The 18,354-nt window shown below is 30.3% G+C and overlaps 2 protein-coding genes across 2 annotated transcripts in view; one reads left to right on the top strand and one right to left on the bottom strand.

The window, feature by feature from the left end:
• LOC129977520 (tyrosine kinase receptor Cad96Ca-like) overlaps positions 1 to 8,398 on the top strand; it is a 47,384-nt gene extending 38,986 nt beyond the window's left edge. Inside the window, exons 8-12 of the mRNA XM_056090564.1 lie at positions 108 to 218; positions 2,250 to 2,431; positions 2,896 to 3,018; positions 4,927 to 5,038; positions 6,924 to 8,398. Of these exons, the coding sequence (XP_055946539.1) occupies positions 108 to 218; positions 2,250 to 2,431; positions 2,896 to 3,018; positions 4,927 to 5,038; positions 6,924 to 7,195 (800 nt within the window). The 3' untranslated portion in view covers positions 7,196 to 8,398. The remainder of the gene's footprint in view (positions 1 to 107; positions 219 to 2,249; positions 2,432 to 2,895; positions 3,019 to 4,926; positions 5,039 to 6,923) is intronic.
• Positions 8,399 to 9,937: 1,539 nt separating this feature from the next.
• LOC129980672 (neutral ceramidase-like) overlaps positions 9,938 to 18,354 on the bottom strand; it is a 66,334-nt gene continuing 57,917 nt past the window's right edge. The window contains exons 15-18 of the mRNA XM_056091055.1: positions 17,557 to 17,796; positions 16,447 to 16,500; positions 14,816 to 14,904; positions 9,938 to 11,034 (exon numbers count right to left, since the gene is read on the bottom strand). Coding sequence (XP_055947030.1) covers positions 10,854 to 11,034; positions 14,816 to 14,904; positions 16,447 to 16,500; positions 17,557 to 17,796 — 564 coding nt within the window. The 3' untranslated portion in view covers positions 9,938 to 10,853. The remainder of the gene's footprint in view (positions 11,035 to 14,815; positions 14,905 to 16,446; positions 16,501 to 17,556; positions 17,797 to 18,354) is intronic.

Here is an 18,354-nt window from a genome sequence, read left to right on the forward strand (position 1 = left end):
ATAATATAAAGAAGGAAAGATGTGGAAAAGTTATCGCTCAGTTTGACGAATAAAAAATGCTCCCTTAAATTTTTTACCCCCGCTTTAATTCTCTCTCTTTGTTGTAGAGAATGCTTCCGAGAAGGAGAAGAAAGACCTTCTGAACGAGATCGAGGTGATGAAGCTGCTCGACCCTCACCCCAACGTCGTCACTCTCCTCGGCTGCTGCACGGATAGAGGTCAGTGATTGCAACGGCTCCACGATCACCGGTCACACTACACGATCGCCGATCACTTGATACATACAGAAATAATAGTGATTTTGTTATCTAGCAATACTTGCGGAATTTATTCCTCTGATGCTCCCTTCTCTTATTTTGTTTCAAACTTTTAAATGTATTTCATACTCCTAAACTATTATCCCAATTTTGATAAAGATAATAAAAAGGCATTATCTGTACTTAGTTCAGTTTAATGTAATGTCGCCAATGACGAGTTTAAATACTTTGCTGCCTCTAAGCAGTACATATTTTGAAACCCTTCATTTAATTAGACGATCAATTTAATTTCATATTTTTGGGCATTTTTAACATTTATTTATTATGGATTAATAAGTTTTATTTTATTGAATTTGTGATTATGCAGTAGGCCGCTGTGGCCTGGTGGTAAGGTCTCGGCTTCGGAGCCGGAGGGCTTCAGGGTCGAGATACGTTTCCACCAAAGAACCGTCGCGTAGGCAGGTCTGTTGCACTTTAAATCCTTCAGGGTCAAAATTCTCCCCGCTGGTGTGGTGGGGAAGTTTGGAGGGGTTGCTAGCTCAGGTGTCGTCCTCGTCTTCTGAACGCGGTTCAAAATTACAGGTTACATTCCAAAATAACCATAGCGTTTCTTTAAAAAAATGGGGCGTTAATATAACTAAACTAAACTTGTAATCATGTATTTATTTCATTTATCTACTATGATTCCAGACAGCATGACATCCACGTTTGTATACAGTTATTAAAACATATAGAAATCTGATCAATTACACTTTATAAAGTGACCTAAGTGATACTTGATAAAGTGTTTTATTATCCTAATGTTTTAGTATTAATAAGATTTGTATTGTTTATAAAATTATTTATTTTACAACTAAAGAAAGTGAAGTTTTTTTATTGGATCTACCTGTGACCTTCCTTCAGTCCAACTGCCTCTGTCTACTTATTTGGATATAGGCAATTGAATGTAACATAGTTACATGTTTTTGCAATATTTTGAGTTTAAATAGCTCAGGACATAAGATCCATTTCAGAGCCTGGCTTATAACAGATCTGATTGAAATTCTTAAGAAACTATTTTTATGACTAAGATTAACAATTTTTATCGATATTTCTCACTTGATTAACAATTCGGTTTACTCAGTATTGTGTACATTGCTACATGCATCGTTTAAGTGGAAATCAAACATTTAGAATGACGAGACGAAGAATTTTGTCTAAATACATTGCTTATTGCTATATAATTTTTATTTCACATGCTACAGAAAATACTAAATTTGAAATAGTAAAACAGGTATTAAGCTTATTCACTTCGACTATGTTCCTGAAGCATGTAGCGAATTAATTTGTCACACATTCATTCATTTTTGTGAAATAGCAAAAGTATGAAATGGAATATGAATTATTTTTCAATTGCTACAAATGTTTCTTGTTCTAGGCATGCATGCCATGAATAAATATGGGATATCAGAATATTCGATACTTGGATTTTCCAGTCAAGTAACATATTTCTTTAATATACCGAAAAATGAGGGTCATTCAATAGTTGGTCGTATGCCGGTGATAGTTATTTAGAAGTGTTGATTATCTTAGGAAATAGACCAGAGGTGGCTTGCTTTGTTAAATATTTGAGCAAAATGAAAGACAATCTCTCAGCAGTTGATGGAAAAGAAAGACGACTTATGCCTTTAATATTGATTTTGAATTATGCATCTTCCTGAATTCAAATTATGAATCTGATGGATAAATATTTGAAAGTAGAAATATTTTTAAGTTAAAAAGTATATAAATAATATTCGATTTCGAGAAACCTTACATCGTTAAGCATGAAAACATATGATAAATGTATGTCCATAAGTGATTGAATAAAGATGATCAGCATTTAGGACCATTTCGTACTTGTCTTCTTCTACATATGATTTTAAAAAAGAAGATTAATTTCACGATAAATTGTTTTTGAATTTAATTTTTCGTGTTTGTTTCCGATTCTAATAACCGTGTCATGTTTTTTAGATCCTCTATTCCTGATCATGGAGTACGTGCAGGACGGCAAACTACAGACGTACTTACGAGAGAGTCGTGCAGAACGTCAGTACGGCAACCTTCACGGTGGCAGCCGACATCTCACCTCTCGGGACCTCACCGTCTTCGCCTACCAGATCGCCAAGGGGATGGAGTACCTTTCCAGCAAAGGGGTGAGTTCCCACTCATTTCATGATCGAATGGAAAAAGGCAGCATGATAATAAACGTTTCAGATCCGGCATCGTTTGCGATAAACGAATTATCTTTCAATAATTTTCAAGAATAGCTTTTATTTTTATATATAAAATATACTATTATATGTTTCAGATGATGCATAAATGTTTCAAATAAATTAAATTCAACGTTTTAATTTAATTTTAAAATTTTTCTTTATTTCATCTGCTTAATAGATTAGCAATGTGCAAAAATACTTAAAAAGCGTCACAAGCCATTCATCTCAAAATCTAATTTTACTCAAAATTTATTTCACTTTTCGATTTTTGTAAAAATTTAAATTTACTTTATACTGCAGCATGGCCCTTGCGTCTCATTTGGCGTCGCGTTGATGTAATCGTTAAAATGAAAACGTTGCGACTCTATTACAAAATGTCTGAGTTGAATTCATTCTCCTTCCAGATCATCCACAGAGACTTGGCAGCTCGAAATATCCTGGTGGACGACAACAAGACGTGCAAAGTCGCCGACTTCGGTTTTGCGAGAGATGTTATCATCAATCACGTCTACGAGAGGAAGTCTGAGGTTCGTTTCTTCCTTCTTACAACATATCAACAAAATACAATTTTTTTTAAGTCGAATTTTAATTTTACTCAAAAATTTTAAAATCTAGACCATTCAGAAAGTATACCTAATCCGTGGCATTTTCAATTTTAAAACTGAAGTAATACCACAAGGCGGATTAAGATGTATAGAGATCCAAAGGCAAAATAAATTTTGATACTCCTTTTTCCTTTCTAAAGTTCCAAAAATAGACGTTTTTCTGTTGATTTTGATTTTATATCTGTAGGATGAATGACTCCAAATTCATGGTACAAACTTGGAGTGGAGGTTAAGAATAAGGATGCGATTAATATTCTCATAAGAAACAAAGGTCGCAATCCATTTCCGTAATCATTAATACAGGGTGTTTCAATTCAATTGAAACAAGATGTTTAGTTTCTCACTTCTGCAGTATTGATGGTATTTTAATGAAATTTTCAAAAGTGGTAAATTAATTTAAAACAATAATTTATTATAATAGGAAATATGTAGAAGCCCAAACATTATTGCTGTTGGTGGATGCCCTTTTAAAGAGTTCTTGTAAGCACTGCACTTCTCAGCGACACACTTTGTCTTTCTTTTCATTTCTTATTTGAGTCACTTACTCCCTACATTCCCGTACAATAGATGATTATTTTAAATAAATGTATCGCTATTGAAAATTTCATTAGAATATTTTCACTAATGTAGAAGCTAGAAACAAAATATTTTGTTTCAATCGAATTGAGGACCCTGCGTTTATGACCAAAGAAATGTGTTTCTTAGGTGAATATCCTTGTTTTGTACCACCCCTTTAAGTCTGTACCACTCATTTGGAATCCTGTATAAGCAATTTTTAAATAACAAATATTATGACAAACTTAGATAGCAGACTTCTTATTTGGGGGAAAGGAGTGGTATCTTCAACAGAGTTGGTTTGAGTATCTCGTGTACAACTTTTTTTAATTTAAAAATTAAGCGAAATAACAAAAAATTATAAAATATTTTGGAAACTCAAATAGAAGGGCTGATGACTTATGAGTCAGTCAGCCAAATGAAAAGAAAGAAATAAAGAAAAAAGACAAACATAACAGAACGAAAAAAGAAATCATTTGAAGTTTTGAAATGTAAACGCTACTTGGTTTTAATTTGTTTTAATATATAGTCCTTAAGAATCAAATGAAAGCGTAAAATTGGATTACCCTAAGAATACTTCAGAAAATTGTTCGATGCCTCGGTCTCATATGCATCTGCCTACTTAATCTATTTAGTAATCCGGTCCTAAGTTTGAGATATTTGTTTTCTTGCCTGTCTGTGCTTAGTTAATAGTTATAAGAAATTACTCATTTAAAACAAACTATCATGATATTATTCAATTCAGTTACTCAATGTCTCCTTAAATTATCAATATAAGCAACAAAAAAAAATGCACTCATGTAGGCCCTCTATTTTATATAAACATGTTTAATGAAAACGTTCAATCTATCATGCCTGTCCAATTTAAATATTTTTACCATTATAATAATAATGTGCACGCAATTTATTCTTAAAAATATATCTTTATTCAAAAGGATCAATCTGTTGAGTAATGGAATATTGCCAGGCAAACAATGTAGCATCAAAACGTGTTACACAATTGTTAGGTTTGAAATTATTAATAGTTGTTATTTTAAAAGTCGGGATATGAAATTACAAAACTGTTCATTACACCACTATTTTTGTGCAGTCTTGTGTGTTTTTCAGTTCTGAAGACTGAGAATGTTTCGATGCAATAATTGTTCTATGCGCATGAAACTAGGTAATGTTACGTGAAATAAATTGTCGAAAGTAACATCGAATTTATTATTTATCGTTTGCAATCTGTTTTATGGCTTCTATAAGATATATTCTAAATAACCCTTTCCGTATTAGGGTCGCCTTCCCATCCGATGGATGGCCCCAGAATCTTTGTACGACAATATCTACACCACCAAAACAGATGTCTGGTCATTTGGAGTGGTCATGTGGGAAATAGTAACGCTCGGTAAGTAGCTTCCATTTAAGACAATTTAATCCTTTTTTTTTTTCAGTCTTGCTATTGTTTTAGTACGGATGAGATTGTTACAAGCAATGGAAAGTTTTATTAATACATCATCTTGGGATGAAAATTCAAGAGGGAGTAGTTTCCGCAAAACTTTCTCGCATACTCTCTAATAAAAATGAATTTTTGTTGTAATCGCGCATTTTCCACCAACCAATTGTGGCCAAAATTTGATGCAGAATGACAATTGCAATCACAATTATGTATCAAATTTGATACATTTAAGTCATTGCGTTTGAATTATCGCGTTTACATGCTTCTATAAACACAGACCGACACACGATTAACCCTTTGTTGGATTTGGCTCAAATTTTGATAGGTATTAGCATTCTATATATTAAATCTATTTACCGAATTTTATCTATCTAGCTTTCCTCGTTTTTAGTTATCGTTAATTTACATGCGAACGGCCGGCTAGACAGACTTCCTCTTAACAGATTTTGCTCAAAAGTTGATAGAAATTTACAAATTTGTTGTAAAGACCGTATACCAAATTTCATTCCTATTATTTCTGTCTGTGACAAAGATAATTAAAAAAATCTTGGTCATAGACAGAAATAATTCCAAATATGCGTTTTCCGAATTCAAAAAAGAGAAAACGTGAAGATTCGTTAAAAAATACGTCACTATCGTAAATACCCTTGTAGATTTGTTACTTTGACATAGCAAAAAATTTAATAGTACACATTTTTAAAATTAACTTTTATATTTATCCATTTTTTTTGTTATATTCAAAATGTGACACTCAAAACCTTTTTTTAGCTCTGCAGAAAAGTTGTAAAGCCTCATTTCTAGAGTCTCTAGAAGGGAGGGAGGAGCTGTTTTGTCGGCAGTGCCTTTTTGACTTCACAAACGGTGGGGTGAAGCGAATGTCCTTTGTTACTCTTGTAGAAACATTATTTTCCCCCCAAATTTTCTTTTTGTGAAGAGAAGTATAACTTTTTTTCGTAGCGCTTTCTCTAAGTACTGAGATCTCTAAAAGGAATGCTAGGACAAATGAAAAACATTTGCATCTTCAAAAAATTAATTTTTCAATTTTATTTTAATTGACAGCATTTCACTGATTACAGAAATACATAATTTGTATAAGTTTGAAAAGTCGAGAGCTTTTAAATTATTTTTGAACAGTGAATCTAACAGAAGCTCCTATGATAGAGAGATAGTTTTTGCCCTTTTCTTCGAATTTCAATACGCGTGGAACGTTTATTCTATTCATTACAATCGTATGAATTTCATACAGCAATATTTACAAGCATTATGCATCTATTAAACATATTTTTACTGTTTTTGCGCATTAATATTAAATCTTTATAGGCTTTATTTATACATCATGCAAACTATATATTTTTAAAATTTTAAGTCACAGGATACTCATTATTTTAATGAAATTTCTATTATAAACATATATAAATGAAAATAAGTTTATTGTTATTATTAAACCTATACTAATTTTGAAGAGATTTTACTAAGACTTATTTTTGCGGAGCATGCCAATTTGTGGTTATGAACTTGAAAAGGGTCACATTCACAACATTCATTCGATTTTCGATTAAAAGTTAAATACCCTAAAAAAACAAATATTTTTCTGCCTTTTTATAATTAATAGAAAAAGTAAGATATATAGAACGAAGGATTGATCAGATATTAAATTTTAAGTGCGAGCAAATCCCCTTTATTTACAACTGAAATTTTGGCAATTTTCATTGTTGCGAATGGCCCGGGTCCCTTAAGAAACTTAAATAGACAACAGATTGCATGTATGCATTGAAAAACGGTGGGAGTGCTGTCTTGGCGAGAATATTCATTGATGAAATCATTCATGTTGCAGGTTCCACCCCTTATCCGGGCATGGCAGCCGGAGATGTGATGCGTAAGGTGAGGGAGGGCTATCGCATGGAAAAGCCCGAACACTGCAAACGGGAGGTGTACAACATCCTCTTCTACTGCTGGGACGAGGACCCTTTGAAGAGGCCCACCTTCGGAGAGCTGGTCGTGCTGCTGGACAAGCTGCTGGTCGGCGAGAACGACTACATACAGCTGGACAGATTTCCCGACCACGCCTACTACAACATAACAGGGCTCTCGGGTGAAAAACTGTAGATCAAATAAGCATCTACAAGAGCTTTCATATCAGTGTTTCACAAGACAAAGATTGAAAAATATCTACTCGCTATGTGTGTTTTATACCTTTCCTAAAGATTCAAGCATTCGATGCAAGTTTAATGGAAGTCCAGACCTTCAATTAATTTGCACTTGGTTATTTATACAGAAAAACATTATCAATGATGAAGACGTATATTTGATCAATGAGCATGTATTGATTCAAAAATTGATCTCGATGTATCAGTTCGTTGAACGAAAATGCAAGGAAGGAAGTACTTTGGAATGAGGAATTTGTAAAATCTTTATGGTTCAATGACTTTTTCTCAAAACAAAATCAGCTTTCTGAAGTGCCTTCTATTAAATTTTTGTCAAAAAGTGTTAAATACCTTTTCCGTTTTGTAATGGAAGAGCGGGATAGAGAAATATAGCATTCTTTTATTTATTCATGTTGTCTTCATTTCGTTTCATGGCCATCCATTCACTCTGTTAAAGCCATAAATAATAATCTTATTTTGTATCATAATATTGCATCTATTAATTTCAAAAATTCTATAGGTAGAATATAATATTGCAACATCATGATACTTCTTGATATAAAAAAAAAATAGTGACATCCATGCAAGAAAAAGAAGCAACCAAAATTTACTGGACTGTGATTGTTTTCGACATGTGAAATTTCATAGCAATATGATATGCAATTGAAAGCTGATTTGGAAATGTAATAAATTCACTTCAGGAAGCCTTGGTCAATGTATCTTTAAATATCTGTCAATGAATTTGACCAGAAGTGAACATTCCGATTCTATTCATTCTGACTGCATTAATATAAATATTTCAGTTATTGAAAGTCAAGATAACGGGATTTTGTATTGCTCTCATTATATCTTCGTCCTCTGAATAGAAAATCCACCAGAGGAAAAATTCCACTTTCCTTTGAAGCGTTGGAAACTTTATCAATAAGTGAACAAAAACACTCTTGTTTATTTTTATTTCATCGAAATCTGTAGACAATACGCTATTTCAGTTCCAGAAAAGTTCCTATCTCAACTTATAGCCAGGATGGGCGCTACCTGTGAGTGCCAATGCCACAAAATTCAAATGGAATAGAAAATATGAAAGTGTATTATCGGAATAATCTCGCACGAAGGGATTATATTCACTTTTTAGATCATGTTGTGCCTGATTAATTGCTATTATTACTTTTTTTATTACATTGTTTTTCCTTCTTCTTCATGACGGGTAATACATATGCTTGTATGCAGGACAGGTTCCTGGCATTATTGTATTTTTCTGTGAGATTCTATTATTTTTGTACATTTTTCTATAAATATAAGTACAATAGTTAATAAATCTATATCACTTGAGCGTGTGAATATTATTCTTTAATATCACAACAATTCTTACATTAATTCATTTTACAGATTTAGATGAAAATTTAAGAGATGATGATGAACAAATGTATTGTGCATAAGTGAAAATATTGTTGTACTTTCATTAAATAATTATCAAAATCCATAAAAAACAAGGGAAATATCATACATTTCTCTTTAATAGCTCTTTCTATACCTGTAAAAATATACTATATTTTTACATTGTAATATAATTTTTAAAGGTGAAAATACTGAAGTCATTACAAATATGAAAAAATAAGATGCAAATATATTTAATAAAAGTGATACATAAAATTAAAGATGAAAGAAAAATTCAGCAAATAATACACTACATTGAAAAGATTAATTTCAGTTTTATTATGTGATATGAAAGTTATTTCCAAAAAGTTTGCTAAAACAATGTTTATGATATTAGTATAATTGAAAAATAATGTTACTTTTCAAAATGTATATACAAATTTCAGAATGATTGAAAAGATACAAAATGAAACGTTACCAAAATTTTATATATTGAAATAATCCTGAGAATAATTATTTTAGTTTAGCTCCAAATGAAGAAGTTTTCCCTGTTCAATTCTTGATTCTAGATCATATTCATAAATCTTAATTAAATTATTTTCAAAATACAACTTGTAACTAAATGTATACTAATGTAACCGGATACAATTATACAGTTGGGGAGTAACTTCAAAATACACCTGCTGAAATAGGGTACTTTCCTCAAAAGTATTATAAAGGAAATGCAAATAAATTGTTTACACTATAAAAAGTTGTTACTCTATGGATAAGAGTTAGTCTGATTTTACATAGAAAGCAACACGTTGTTTATTACAAATTATGTTTTTATTGTTATTGCAATTGTTTATTACAAGTTACACAACGACATTGTACTAATTTGCAATGTTGAGCCGAAAATCATAAAATTGACATTGTTTCTGATTACATATAATCAGAAAATAGAATTTCTTCGATGAGTTCTTTTCTTCACATGCGGAAGACATAGGAATTTAGATACATTTTAAACATTCAATATTTAATAGAATATTTATAGTTTACCTATATTCAAAGCTAACTTTTTTATAAAATACAGTTTAAAGAAAGAAAAGAAAAATAATTTGTCTAATTAGGAGATTGGTTGCCTAGATTTGGCTACTGATTTTCCAAGTTGGATTACTGGTTTCTTTAACACACTTAAAATAAAATTAGCTTTTGATTCCTAGATTCTTACCATCACATAAAGTACGAATATGCCCTGTATCATTTCTTTTGTTTATCCATATATGATACAAAAACACGGAACTTTGGCTTCTCTTCTTTTTGAACTAGTATTTGATGTCTTTAATAGTCATTTTTTTTTTTTTGGTTTGTTGCACTTTTAATTTATGAGAACAAATGTATGCAAATACTTTCTAGATTAGATAATAGACTTATTGATATAAATAGTCCATTTCGGGCAATTATTTGTGATCTAATCCAAACAGATTCTTGACAAAAACAAAAAAGAACTATCCTAAGTTTATCTTTAAAATATTTTAATAAAATTATTATAGAAAATTGTATTGAAAAATATTTCCTCTTTGAGGATATAAAATATATATTTTACTATTCCTTTTAAAACATTGCAATGACTGTTAATCTTTTGTTAAAATATTTAATTCCTGAAAAAGTATTGATAAATGCTTTTTCACTGTAACTGTTTCTATTAACTATATTTACATTATTGCTACATGGTTTATAGATTTTATGGCCTAAATTTTCAATAAAATCAATGCCATTTCATATGCGGCATCTATCCTCTAACGAGTAAAATGTGAAAAATATCTATTAAATGATGGAACAAATGTTATATACAATGATGCTGCTTAAGTGAATTCTTGTTAAACATGCTTCAACAAAAGGGATCTTTCAAAATTAACAAGGTGTTTTATGAACCCTTTCAATCAAAAGAAATTCTCGTTTAAAATATTAAAAAGTTTCATTTTTTCAGCTTAAATTGAAATTACTTGCTATAACTATCAAGCCTATAAACATTTTTAAAAACTTAAATTTCCTACCAACAATTCTGTACTTAATGCTAAAACGCATTTCTTGAGTAGCTGGTTTTTGAAGAAGCTCTTTTGCCATTTGGAATTTAGGCATTCGTTTTTCCGAAGCCTCCTCCGATCGACAAAGTTTTTGGTCCACATTAAGAAGCATTTATCAGTAGCAATCTCTTCTAGGATTCGATGGCCACGGAGTTTGCACGAGTTTGTACCGTATTTTAATTACTGCACGACTTCAAACTCTCTGGAAGTTCCGACGTAGGGCTTTAGGATCTGCAGAATATTCTTGGAATTACCGAAGTGTCGAATCCTGTATCGTCCAAGTTTGGCAGTTGCAGGAATGTCCCAGACCACAGTTGATTTACTTTCCCCTATCAAAGTGTTTGTCCTTTGCCAGTAGTACCTTGTAAGAAGATGAGACAATTTATGAATACCTTTGCAGCATTGACCAAAATTCGCAATACAATAATTTTTCTTTAATTTATAGATTTGTTTTCCTTATACTTCATACTGTTTTCAAACTGTTAATACTCAGCAGTCTCATTTCTTTTTCGTAACAGCATCAATTGATTAGGTTTATTTAAAGCTATGTGTAACAAGTCAATATAAACAAATTTCAAATTGCATATACCATCTATAAGCTAGATTTTGCAGAAAATATAATCATTTCTTAATTTTTTTTTTCAAGATAATGCAAAAAATTTTTTCATAGCTAGATCAAGGGAAAAAAATAGAAAGTAATATCTGTTTATTTATATATATATATATATATATATATATATATATATATATATAATTACATTTTAAACTTTTTAATTTAAAAATATTACAAAAAATTATTTTCTGCTAATTTTTTAATTATTTTTCCTAAGAAAAGTCATAAGGAGGAATTTAAAGAAATAAGTTTAACATCACTGTTTTGTTAATATTAGAATTTTTACCCTTGGCACTCGGAGGGTGCCTCTCGCTGACCATTCAAGACGGTGCATCATTTTGACGTTTTATTTATTTATTTCTTAATTTCGATTGTTAAAAAATACCTAAAGAATGGTAAAAAGACGTAGATTTATTTTTAGTAAAATTCAATTTAAAAGTTTAGTTGTTGTTTTTTTCATATCAGTAAGCAAGTCCTGATGTTCTGAATAATTTTGCATCGAATTACTTTTCCGAGTGCAGAAAATTAATAAAATTTAAAAAAAAAATACTTAAATTAATTTAGTTATTAATAGGTTCAGTGAATACAAAAAAATTTATAATGTATGTTATAAAAATATCAATTCTGAATTAATAATCTATACTTATAATAAAGCTCAATGGGTGTGTGTGTGTGTGTTGGCGCTCTACAGGCCAGGTCATTTGACATATAGCTATCAAATTTGGTACATGTATACCTTAGAGGTCGGGAACGTGCACCTAGGGTCCCTTTTTTTGAAATTTTAATTAGAATTTTAATTATTAATTAAAAACTAACTTTCCCGCCAAAAAAATCTTCCATTTTCCCCACCGCCAAAGGAGTAAGGCTTCAGTCTTTCTTTTCTCCCAACAGTAATGAGGCTAGGGTTAATATTTTTCGGCGGATTATTTCAAACGATTCTGTTTATTTTCTTAATGTTTTATACATTTAAAATTAAACATTGTTAATTAATCCATGTTTCAGATTCATTCTGAAGTACTTTTGAATTAAAATAACACAGAATAAAGGAAATTAAAAATGTATAATCTGCATAGCGTTACCCCAACTGGCGTAGAAAAATTCACGCATTTGCGTTAACGTAACTGGCGAAGAAAATTCACGCATGCGCATTGTGTTTTGATTGTTGACTTGACAACCAACGGATGATTTAAATTATTTTTAGGTTAGTTGCATGCTTTTGTAAATAAATTGTATTTATGTTAGTTATATATTTTTTTGTATATGCTTATAGTTTTAAGTACATCGTTTTTTAAGTAGTTTTTTTAAACCTGTTTTCGACCAATTATTTTAAACGATTCATTTTATTTTCTTAGTGTTTGATGCATTTAAAAATAAACATTGTTAATTAATCGATCTGTTCATGATGAATCTGAGAAACTTTTGTTGACAAATTCTTGAGATATTACATAAATTAAGAAAGATATTCTTTAGGTTAATTGCATGCTTTTTTAATTAAATTGTATTTATGTTAGTTATATATTTTTTTGTATATGCTTATAGTTTTAAGTACATCGTTTTTTAAGTAGTTTTTTTAAACCTGTTTTCGACCAATTATTTTAAACGATTCATTTTATTTTCTTAGTGTTTGATGCATTTAAAAATAAACATTGTTAATTAATCGATCTGTTCATGATGAATCTGAGAAACTTTTGTTGACAAATTCTTGAGATATTACATAAATTAAGAAAGATATTCTTTAGGTTAATTGCATGCTTTTCTAATTAAATTGTATTTATGTTAGTTATATATTTTTTTGTATATGCTTATAGTTTTAAGTACATCGTTTTTTAAGTAGTTTTTTTAAACCTGTTTTCGACCGATTATTTTAAACGATTCATTTTATTTTCTTAGTGTTTGATGCATTTAAAATTAAACATTGTTAATGAATCGATCTGTTCATGATGAATCTGAGAAATTTTTGTTGACAAATTCTTGAGATATTACATAAATTAAGAAAGATATTCTTTAGGGACCATAAGGTTTAAACGCTCAGTGACTCTATTATCAGTAAAAATGCTTTGTTTCAGTAAAAAATATTATTATATTAATTGTAGATTAATCATTTACACTTTAATTTAAAGCTAGGGTTAACATTTTTCGGCCGATTATTTCAAATGATTCTGTTTATTTTCTTAATGTTTTATGTATTTAAAATTAAACATTGTTAATTAATCGATCTATCAGATTCTTTCTGAAGTATTTTTGAATTAAAATAACACAGAATAAAGGAAATTAAAAATTTCTAATCTGCATAGCGAAAAATTCACGCATTTGCGTTACCGTAACGGGCATTGGAAATTCACGCATGTGCATTGTGTTCTGATTGTTGACAATATTATCAACGGATGATTCTTGATTTAAATTATTTTTAGGTTAGTTGCATGCTTTTGTAATTAAATTGTATTTATGTTAGTTATATATTTTTTGTATACGCTTATAATTTTAAGTACTTTTTTTAAACCTGTGTTCGACCGATTATTTGAAACGATTGGTTTTATTTTCTTAGTGTTTGATGCATTTAAAATTAAACATTGTTAATTAATCGATCTGTTCATGATGAATTTCAGAAAATTTTGTTGACTAATTCTTGAGATATTACATAAATTAAGAAAGATATTCTTTAGTGTCCATAAAGTTTAAACGCTCAGTGACTCTGATATCAGTAATCATATTATAAAAAAATGCTTTGTTTCAGTAAAAAATATTATGATATTAATTGCAGATTAATTCTTTCCACTTTAATTTAAAGCATAAATTCTACGGGAGCTAACAGAAAATTAGAGAGATAATATTACGTTATGACTGAAGGCCTTTATAATATTATGAGTGAATTATATGACTATCAAAATTAGAAGTTTTTAAATATTTTGATGAAGAATCTATTAAAATAGCGTAAAATATTTAATTATTAAAATTTTAACGAACATTAAGATTGGCGAACCGGCTGGTCGCCAAAGGCGGCTAGTAAAGCAATAAAACAGACATTTTTTGTCTGTATAGCAGACTAGAAATTATGGATCTCGAATTCGATTAAAGTCGAAAAGATTTATAGTGGATGATTTTTTCATTATAATAATAAAGAAATAATAAACTTCAATAATGGTAAACGTGATTCAGTCATTATTTTATTTTCAAAATGCATATATTTAAAATTTATTTTATGATTGACCAAAACTTCAACATAATTATTGGTTCATTTGTATATGAACCAATAATTAAAATACATTAAACTTTTGTTTTTACATACATTAAAATTTTGTTTTTAAAGGATTTTTCATTAAAAAAAAAAACACCTTTTATTCAAAGGTGGAGCTATGAAAAATTATTCAAGCACATATGTGACCAAAAAAAAAAGCTTAACATTTTTACAATACTGTAATTGAACACAGCGAAAATACGAATATCTATTTTTAGCACATTACTATAGCAGAAAAGTTGTAAAAAAGTTTAATCATCTATTATTTCTTAGAAGGAACACAAAAAGTCTTACTTAGTTTCCCAATTCCCATCAGTAGCAATAACATCCCACGTTTCAGTGTCGTTGTTCCATCTTTCCACTTGCAAAAAGGATCTCTCCAGCTGGAAAAAAAGTACGGAGAAGCTTTTAGATTATACTGATAATAAATACATCGTATAGACAGATTTATACATCCAGATATTGTAAATATGTGCACGAGTAAGGAATACGGATAACAGCGGAAATTGTGAACAGAATTTCGAGATGCGAACCTCGGTACTTTTTTTTGGCTCGTTTTCATATTAATAATTTTGTTCAAATTATATAAAAATAAGCTGATATTAAAATTCCTAAAATCTTACGTTTAGGTAAGATAAATCCCCCCAAAAACATAATATCCAAAATTTCTCATCCATTTCAATTTCCCATTCTTTTTGGCCATCAATAATTCACGAATAAAAATATGTTATTTTGATTTTCGCCACTATTCAGACCTGAAGCAAGTCTTTGAAATACCAAGAGAATCAAAAAAATATTAAAAAAATTTAATAATTGTTTATAAAAGTTAATATATACATAAAAGAGTTAATGTATAGAAAAAACATTCATAAATAAAAATAATAAATGTAATTAAGAAAAAATATTAAAAGAAGTTGAAAGAAGTGAGATATCTGATAAAATTGTTTGTCTCCGTAAATTGTAGCAAAAAGTGAGATCATACGAAAGTCATGCAGAAAGCAATTTTCTCACATCGCCAAAAGATGGCGCAGTAAAGGAAACAAAGCCCGAAAGCGCACATCGAGCAGATAGTGGTTTGGGCGATCTTGAGGCTGTTCATTTCTGGATCATTTACCTTAACGAAGTTGTAGCACGTGAAGATGTCGGATTTCCTTTCTATGCAAAAATGAATCACCACATTTGGAGTAAGAGTAAAGATTCACCTGAATTCTGTATTTTTGTTAATTGCTTTTACGTTTGCCATCTATTTAATTTTAACAGATTATCACCTGGACTTAGTTTCAATGGAATCAGCACATGTCATGGATAATAAAAATTTCATACAAAAATTTGGTTCGAATACGCAATAAATAAGAAAAATAGATTTTATTTGTCCGAGAAAACAGTTCCTTTCTTCAAACTGACGATTCTATTGGTGATGGAAATTTTAATTTATCTGAACCAAAATGTGCCTTTCGGATGAAGTCAATATTTATTTCTGATCTTCAGATTATAGTCAGGCGGATAATCTTAATGAATCGACAAGAATCGGGACAAAAATTAATAATCCATACTTACTGGTACAAGGCGCACAAAAAATATATTATCCTTTTGAATAAGATAGCATAATCCTGATGTTAGGTTATAAGTGCCCAGGCTATAAAATTATTGTACTGTTCTTTAGAATCTTTCTTTTAGTACTTTTTATAATATATTGGGACCTTAAGCACCAGTTTGTTTATATTTCTCATGAACAGTTTATTCATGAATAGTAAAAAAACTTAATTTCCACATGAGCAGCTTATTCATGAATAGTAAAAAAGTTTTACTTCCTTCATGAGCAGCTTTTTCAAGAATATTAAAAAAAGCTTACTTTCCTCATGATCAGATTATTCACGAATAGAGAACGTTTGCTAATTAGATATTCATTATTTATACAAACTTACCATCATGTCATTTCTAGGATGCCCACTGACGAACGACACTTTTACAGTAGAACCCTGTGAGAGCAAAATAATAATAATAATAAAGATCAAACACATAACGTTCTCAGTTCCAGACTAAGATAAAAAGCAAGATCTAATAAAAATAATGTCATTAACGGAAAATTTATGCACTAAATTCTCAATTGAGCATTCGGCAAATAAAATTTGAAGTGTTTAAAGAATAACACCTGACTATTATCTATACCGATGTTAAAGATGAATAAGTGATGATGATGAGTGTATGCAGCATACTGGCACTCTAGAAGACAAACCGTTTGACCGACACATACTGAATATGGCCCATGCATACCTTGGAAGATGGGAATGCACATATTAAGCTATTTTTTTTCGAAATTTTAATCAATTAAAATAAAAGCTGAATTTTGGCATTTATACGCGATAGTTCCAAAAATATTATTGCATCGAAATGAATTTTGCATCGTTTTAACATATAAAACATTGTCCTTTTAATGATATTAAGTTAATAATCTGGGGGATTTTTAAAAAAATATTTCTTTGCTTGATTTCTATTAATGGCCCTGGAATTTAAAATACTTTCATTATTTCATCAAATATTTAATCGCCTGATTTCTATCAATGGCCCTGAAATTCAAATTGCTTTCATTGTTTCATTAAATATTTAATCGCGTGATTTTCTTACATTTCTGAGAGCTGAAAAAGGGATTATTTTTAATATCAATCAGTCAGATAAATAAAAAAAAGTAGTTACAATTTAGCGAAATTTAGAAAATAGACCAACAGGATATTTCTATTTTTAATAGCACTATGATGTTATGGGACTCTCGACATTAGAAAGGGTCATGCACGCAATAAATAGAACTCAAGTAAGGAAATAAATAATAATATATAAATAATTAAAAAGTTAAAATAACATGACTTTAATGTCAAAAAAAAAATTGCCGGAATCATGAACATAGAGTAATATCTAAATGATTCTTCTTAAAACAAATTTAATCAATATTTTTGGCGAACAGCTGGTCGCTTGAGGCGACTAGTACATAATAAAAAGTATTTTTGTTAGAAAGCATAAAATGCAAAACAAAATCTTACAGTTTTATAACGTCGGTGGGCATCTTCTATGACATCACCAAAACTCCTGCCCCTCCTGCTGCCATCAAACATGACATTTAGCTTGAAACTGAGCTGCTGTCCGAGAAGGTTGTCAGGTTCGAGACCCGGATCCACATCCTCCCTCAGAAGAACGTGGTCCGCCAACATCTCGAACTGACGAATGTATGCTTCCAAAGTATGAGGCCCGTACATTGTAGAGGCTCCTTCGTATCTCTGCACCTGTGAACAGAATTTGCGACAATATAGTTATACTGAATTTTTAAATATGGCGTTACTTAGCTGAAATCCCTTCTTTCTCAGGGTACTGGTATTTGCTCAGATACTTCCAAGGGTACCAACTCAAATAAAAAAAATTAAACAAAAACAACAAATAAGTAATAAATGTTTTCACAAATAATTCTTTTTGTTACTTTCACAGGGAGTCTAAAAATCGTCGGGAAAGTCTCACGATTTAGAGCAGGAGAGGGGGTGTCGCAATCGACAGGTGGGCCACCAAGACATTTAGGGGTGACCACCTTTACTAAGACCTAAGGCGCGCATATTAAAAGAAATATATTTAAGACCATTGTATTCTTTTTCTCTTGAGGAAAACGAAGTTTCCATCCTTCAAAATGACTTCATTTTAAAAGCAGGTTTTCCAGAACCTAAGAATAACTTTTAGAATCTAATGGATGTATCCCAATTTTAAAAAAGTTGCTTATCACTTAACATCGTTCTGTGGTTCTACCTCCCTGTGTGAATCTGCCTTTTCAACGATGAATGTAATTAAGACAACAT

This window comes from Argiope bruennichi, chromosome 1, assembly GCF_947563725.1.
Source record: "Argiope bruennichi chromosome 1, qqArgBrue1.1, whole genome shotgun sequence".
Lineage (NCBI taxonomy): Eukaryota > Metazoa > Arthropoda > Arachnida > Araneae > Araneidae > Argiope > Argiope bruennichi.